At 45.7% G+C, this 7029-nt stretch overlaps 1 protein-coding gene across 1 annotated transcript; it reads left to right on the top strand.

The window, feature by feature from the left end:
• Positions 1-346: 346 nt before the first annotated feature.
• LOC147959564 (uncharacterized) lies at positions 347-1237 on the top strand. Its single transcript, XM_087532723.1, has 3 exons — positions 347-481; positions 564-622; positions 1030-1237. Exons 1-3 carry the CDS (start codon positions 347-349, stop codon positions 1235-1237), a joined length of 402 nt encoding a protein of 133 aa, XP_087388849.1.
• The last annotated feature ends 5792 nt before the right edge of the window (positions 1238-7029 follow it).

Raw genomic sequence — 7029 nt, 5'->3', positions numbered from 1 at the left:
ACCACTCTCATGGGTGAGGGAGGGATGCAACTTCATTGACTTACTACTCCTGCCTATGTGTGCATGACAGGTGGGCCCAACAGGCGGGTGGCCCACCTATCATGCAGCCACCAGAGCTCTGTCCGCGAGGGAGAGGGCGTTGTAGTAATCAAACTTCTCCGTATTGTATGAGTTGACACGACACATCAAAGCACTGCACTCAATATATTTCAATAATTTGCGTTTACCAATGCATGCCGTGACTCTCCTTTTGATACTTGCATGTGTTAATTTAATGCACCTAGAAGTAGTATGAATATTATGTGACGGTAAGCTTTGTAATGCCCCGGCCCTAATAAAGCGAGAGATGGTTGTGCACGAGGAGGGCGAGATCATGCAGATGGAACAGGACCCGATGATGGAGCTCTCTGTGGTCTCGATGGACCTCAGCTTGCTCCACTACCCCTTGTGCCTCCGCCCCTTGAAGCCTCAAGTGTACGAGGTTCTAATACACCTTGTCCGTTCGGCCGATCGAGCAAGGTGTAGGTTTCTTGAATGATGTGTTGTTCGATTGATTTATGCAGTGCAAGGGAGGGCACCTGGGCTGCGCGGACTACCGCGTCGAGCACCCCGGGAACCAATGGTAGTGCCAGAAGTGCGAGCGCGGCGGTGGCTTCGACGTGCGGAACACGGCGGTGGACGCCGTCCTCTCCTTGATGAGGGTGGAGTGCCCGCACAAAGGCTGTGGGCTCTATGTCACTTACCACAAGCTCGCCGAACACCAGAGTGTGTGTCCGCATGCGCCCTGCAAATGCCCCGTGCCAGTCTACGGCTACGAAGGCCCGCCACTGGTGCTCTTCCACCACATTAGTACCATGCATCCCATGCCCGTGCACAGGATCCACTACGGCAAGGCGCACTAGCTGCAAGTGCCACTGTAGTAGCCACGGCTCTTGCTGTTCATGGAGGAGGACGACCGCTCATTTTTCTTGGTCGGGGGCGTGCTCGACATCGGCGGGCGTATCGCTATGTCGGTCGTCTGCATCAGAGCGGGGCGTCCCAGCTGCCGCACTACGTGGCCAAGCTGTGGGCAAGCGGCCTGCCGGGGGAGCCCAAAGGCAGGACCGACGCCGTCAAGGTGGAAATGGAGGTGACAAGCAGCAAGGATCCCGGCGACGTCACCATGCAGGAGCTGACCTTCGTCACAGTTCCACCCAAGCTGCTGGCCTGGGCTAAGCTGGTGTCCCTCCACATTTAGATTGACAAGCTCACGTTGTAAATGCTTCTACATTGCCTTCTGTTTATCTTAGTAATATGCTAATATAGGGTTTAGCTCGGTCTACTTTAGCTTAAGAGATGGTGGGTTTTGGTGGCGATGTAGCAATTACTTCGACATCAGATCAACATTTAAAGTAATTTCCAACAGTCGAATGGATATTTTGTGTCTGTTGGATATAAAGATCCTTTGGGTAAGAAGTATAAGAGCATCTTCAATAGCTTGTCTATATGGATGTCCATACTCGTTTTCCACGACGTGAGCCCAAAACAAGCATCCAACATCTTGTCTATATGGTCGTCCAGATATATACATCCTCTAAATCGACCTCGACAATGTCCATGCCTGGACAATGTGAAGGCGTCGTCTAAACTGAGCTGCAGCCACGTTTTTTTGCTCTCCCCAGCGATGGCCCACCTGTCATGCTCCCTGTATATAGGCGTTCTGATGCAAAACTGGACATGTATATGAGGGAATATTTTAGACCATTGTCTATATGAATATATAGACATCCAAATATACACATGCTATTGGAGATGCTCTAACAACTTATATGCTTGTTTGTTCAGGAAGTGTTGCATACTTGTGCGAGTTGACCCGACACATCAAAGGAGTACTACTAGTAGTACACCCTCCGATCCTAATTTCTCTGCGCATAATAAGTCGAGGCGCAGATACCAAGGAGGGCCTGGTTGTGTCCATACTTGGACAACCCACCCGACTGCGCACCAGGCAGACGAAGCTCGTGTCGTGTTGGTGCCGTGTGCGGCCCGCACATTAACCAAAACCTCACTCCTCTAGCTTAGCCTCCGTGTTTTAAACTTCTCAATCTCAAGGCCAACAAGCAACATGAAACCTATGATATATCCAATCGGATGGTTGAGAACACTACAATTCGTAGATACAGATGCGTGTGTGAGAGAGGACGAGTGTGTGCGTGCACCTCTTCTCTTCCTCTATAACATACTCCCAAATTACCCGTCGCAAATTACTTGTCGCAGAAATGGATGCATCTAGAACTAAAATACATCTAGATACATCCATACCTGCGACAAGTAATTTGGGATGGAGGGCTAAACTCAGAGTACAAGTGTATGTGGGTGGCACCGACCTAGGGAGCTAGAGATGGTGCGTGCGAGAAGTCCCAAGATATAGATGTGTGCGTGGGAAAGAGGGAGGGAGATGATATATGTCGATGTAATCGTGTGAAAAAAGACTAGTCTACAGCTCGCCACGAGTCTATTCTTGTCGAACACCCCAATAACCGTAAGATATGTATCCGATGGTGCCAATTATTGCACGTACACAGCAGTAGAAAAAGAAGTACCATGGCATATGCTACACCACGGCCGAGAACACGTGCCTACGTTATGCCATCCAGGAATAGTGCAGAACTTCGGAACTAGAACCGCAATAAATTTTGAGCTTGTGTCTCATCACATTCCAAATTACTACTACCATGCTATATTTAGTTGCAAACCTGTTCACACTGATCACAACCTAAATGGTTTCCCACTTAGGAGCGTATTAGTAGTACTCGATTATAAATACTACTATGCAAAGATGACTGCACATTCCTCCTCAACTCCTCATCCACAAAAAACAATCAAGTCATTCAGCATCGTTCCCTTGCGTCTGCCATGGCTAGCGTGAGTTCTAGGTCGAGAGGTTTCCACCAGGGAGAGGCGAGCATGGAAGAGGAAGCATGAGAGATGTCCCGCCTCTCTGCGAAAGCAACCGACATGTCCAGCCACACAGCTGTAGCAGCACAGAGGTCCCGCCGCTCCGTCGGAGCAACACGGAACCGCGCCGTCGATGTAGCAAACTGGTACGACCATGCCGCGGAAGCAGCAGAGATGTCCCGGCCGAAGCAGCATGGAGGTCCCGCCGTGCCACGACGGCTTGGGAAAATTTCTTGCGGGTAGACGAGGACTCTTACAGGCGCATGCATGCGATCGTCCATAGCCAAAGGGATCAGATCTCCGGTTGGGTGAGGTTGCAGGACGAGGCTACCGGCGTCATTCGTCAACTAGGGGAGGGCAATGCGAAGTTCCGTGCCGAGCGCGACCTACTGAGGTTGAAGATCACCGGAAGGGTGAAGTAGGCGGAGGAGACTGCTGCCTTGTTGCAGAGGACATGCGTCATCATCAAGAAACTTATGGATGAGAATGCAATGCTCCGCATCGAGCACAACAGGATGGTGGAGGAATCCGGGGATGCTGCCAAGCAGCGTATTAAGGACATGAAACTGATGAAAGAGATCATCGCCACTCGCCGCGAGAACTACTCTCTGTGACCTGCAGCGCATAAAGAAAGTAGAGATCAGCGAGCCAGATCGTTGAATGCGTCTTCCTTCTTCTTTTGCCCTTGTGTATTTCGGGCGTAGCCGCATGTGGCTTTTTAAATTATCTTCCTAATTATGTAAGACAATTATTATCCGCTCTCGTCATCCTCATATATATTCATCAGTCTTGCTATAAGTCGCAGTAGATGCTATATAGGTCCGTCGGATCTTACATCAAGATCCGTGCAAAATTTTCTTTTCGGATTTTATTTTCTCTCTCTTAATCTCAATCGAGTGAGACATAATCACGCCATTAAACAGAGGCTCGAGCGCCATTAATGGAGACCTTGGGAGAGAGGTGGACGGCAGATGGAGGTCAAAGGGCCCTCCTCCCGATAAGCACGCGCAGGGGTCTGATCGCACGCCTCCCGTACTCAAATAGCTACCCTACATGACGCCTCCTAGCTAATGAAAAAAAGGGACTCGTGGCGGCACATAGATGGTAAATAGAACGCCCACGGTTTCTATAATACATGTGTTTCCGATTGTAATGTGACAACACTTGTTCCAAAATGACTTTGTTGATTGTTAATGTGTGCGCCTTCGCTAATCGGATAACAAAATTACCACAACATGTTGGTGCCATGTCATGACACCAAGGCAAGTTTCATGATTTTCATGCGTGTTTTGGATTTACATGAATTAAAAAACCAAGTTTCTCAATGTTTCCAGCCGAGCCACGACGCCCGGATGTTTGAATTTCATTCCCATTTCTTGCATGGGACCTAGAAATTTACCCAAGGACACACATGTGATTTTTCAACCAGCTTTGGTGCACTGGAGCATGTGCTTGTCTTTCAAATTTGAATTATGCACACCAAGGTGACACGTTCCCTCTCAGAACCACGAACCTTCTTGAGAGAAGCTCCGGTTTGAAAGAAGCTTATACCAAAACTTGTTCCCATTCGGCCAATTTTTTACCACAACATGGTAGTACCTTGACATGACACTATGCCAAGTTTCATGATTTTCAGGCGTGTTTTGGATTTACAAGAATTTTAAAACCAAGTTTCTCAATGTTCACAGCCAAGCCACGATGCCCAGATATTTGAATTTCATTCCCATTTCTTGCATGGGACCTAGAAATTCACCCGAGGACACACATGCAATTTTTGAAGAAACTTTGGTGCACAGGAGCATGTTCTTGTAGTTCAAATTTGAATTATGCACATTAAACGACCAGAAAATCAATTAATGTATAAAAAAGGCCAAACGAACCCGGTATAATTCCAAAATTTAACAGGGAACTCATGTAGTTCTATGTTGCCTCTGTAAAGAAACTCAAGGGGGCAGCATATATTGTTTCACACTCAAAGGTGACACGTTCCCTCTCAGAACCACGAGCTTTCTTGAGAGAAGCTCCGGTTTGTAAGAAGCTTATACCAAAATTTGTTCCTATTCGGCCATTTTTTTTACCACGGCATGGTTGTACCATGACATGACACCATGCCAAGTTTCATGATTTTCAGGCGTGTTTGGGATTTACAAGAATTTTAAAACCAAGTTTCTCAATGTTCTTGGCCGAGCCATGATGCCCAGGTGTTTGAATTTCATTCCCATTTCTTGCATGGGACCTAGAAATTCACCTGAGGTCACACATGTGTTTTTCAACAAACTTTGGTGCACGGGAGCTTGTGCTTGTAGTTCAAATTTGAATTATGCACATTAAATGACCAGAAACTCAATTAATGTATAAAAAAGGCCAAACGAACCCAGAATAATTCCAAAATTTAACAGGGCACTCATGTAATTCTATGTTGCCTTTGTAAAGAAACTCAAGGGGGGCATCGTATATCGTTTCACACTCAAAGGTGACACGTTCCCTCTTAGAACCACGAGCCTTCTTGAGAGAAGCTCCGGTTTGCAAGAAGCTTATACCAAAACTTGTTCCAAATATGCCCAATTTTTTACCACAACATGTTAGTGCCACGACATGACAGCATGCCAAGTTTCATGATTTCCTGGCGAGTTTTGGATTTACATGAATTTAAAAACCAAGTTTCTCGATGTTCCCGGCCAAGTCACGATGCCCAGATGTTTGAATTTCATTCCCATTTCTTGCATGGGACCTAGAAATTCACCCAAGGACACACATGTGATTTTTCAACCAACTTTGGTGCAGTGGAGCATGTGCTTGCAGTTTAAATTTGGATTATGCACATTAAATGTATAGAAACTCAATTAATGTATAAAAATGCCAAACGAACCCAGAATAATTCTAAATTTAACAGGGCACACATATAGTTCTATGTTGCCTCTGTAAAGAAAATCTGGGGGAGGCAGTGTATATCATTTCACACACAAAGGTGACATGTTCCCTCTCGAAACCATGAGGCTTGTTGAGAGAATCTCCAATTTTGCAAGAAGCTTATACCAAAACTTGTACCAATTCAGCCAAGAATTATAGACATATGAAAACAGGGTTTAGATTCTCCCGAACATCTCACCACCTAGACCAATGTACTCTGATTTGAATTCAACATAAAATGGATACAAATATTTGAATTGGAGATCGTATGTCACATGTAGTTTATAGTGAAATACGATTACTGCTATATGCATGTTTTTTGTTATCAAGATAATATTTAAATGATTGTATAACTTGACAACAATCGTATTCGAATAAGGAAAATTGATTCAAATTTAGTCTATATGGTAGACCACAATATATATGTTCATAGGGTGGAGTAAAATATTCATATATGATGGAAGATCAAAATGTAGGACTACATCCATTATAAACCGCAAGGTTACCTAGCGATATATTCGAATTCAACATAACGTGGATTCAAAAATTGAAATTCAAGATCCTGGCATTTGTAGTCATATAAAAAGGTACACGACTCTTTCTTTTGGTGGGAATTGATTTTGTTGTTGTTGTTGTTGAGGCAAGTGCGAATCGATTTGGTACTGTACAGGGTAATCTTGTTCTCCCGATTTTTTAACATTTTTCTTGTAGTTTTTTCAATGACATTTATAGCAATATAGTAAAAGGGGACATGACTCTCTTGTTTCTTTTATGAATTGTTTTTTTGTACATGTTAAGTTTGTTTTGTCGAACAAGGAATCCGCGCCTTGTTATCCCGAAATTTTCAAGCTCGAGTATCTTTTGTCTCATCTGCTTTCAAACTCCAGCCTCTTCAACCCATGCCATGCCTTGTTATCCCGAAAGATGCGCGCGAAAACTCCCTCCTCATCCGAAATCGGTCCCGCAGCCCAGACACGTGAAATCCCCCTTCTACCCCTCAGCCAGAAATGCCGGTTCGACGTTGCAGTGTCAAAACCGGTGGGGGTTCGCTGGTCACTTACCCTACATTTTGGACAAGCGCGTCCCTGAGCCATGGCTCCCCCTACCTTCCCCTTCGCCCCCATTCGTACACCGAGGCTGCCAAAACCTATGAAACCCCATGCTCCTTGGTCGGCCTCCCGA

Source organism: Triticum urartu, chromosome 7A (assembly GCF_056163025.1).
Source record: "Triticum urartu cultivar PI428250 chromosome 7A, HENAU_Tu73, whole genome shotgun sequence".
NCBI lineage: Eukaryota > Viridiplantae > Streptophyta > Magnoliopsida > Poales > Poaceae > Triticum > Triticum urartu.
This window is presented reverse-complemented; position numbering and strand designations above follow the sequence as displayed.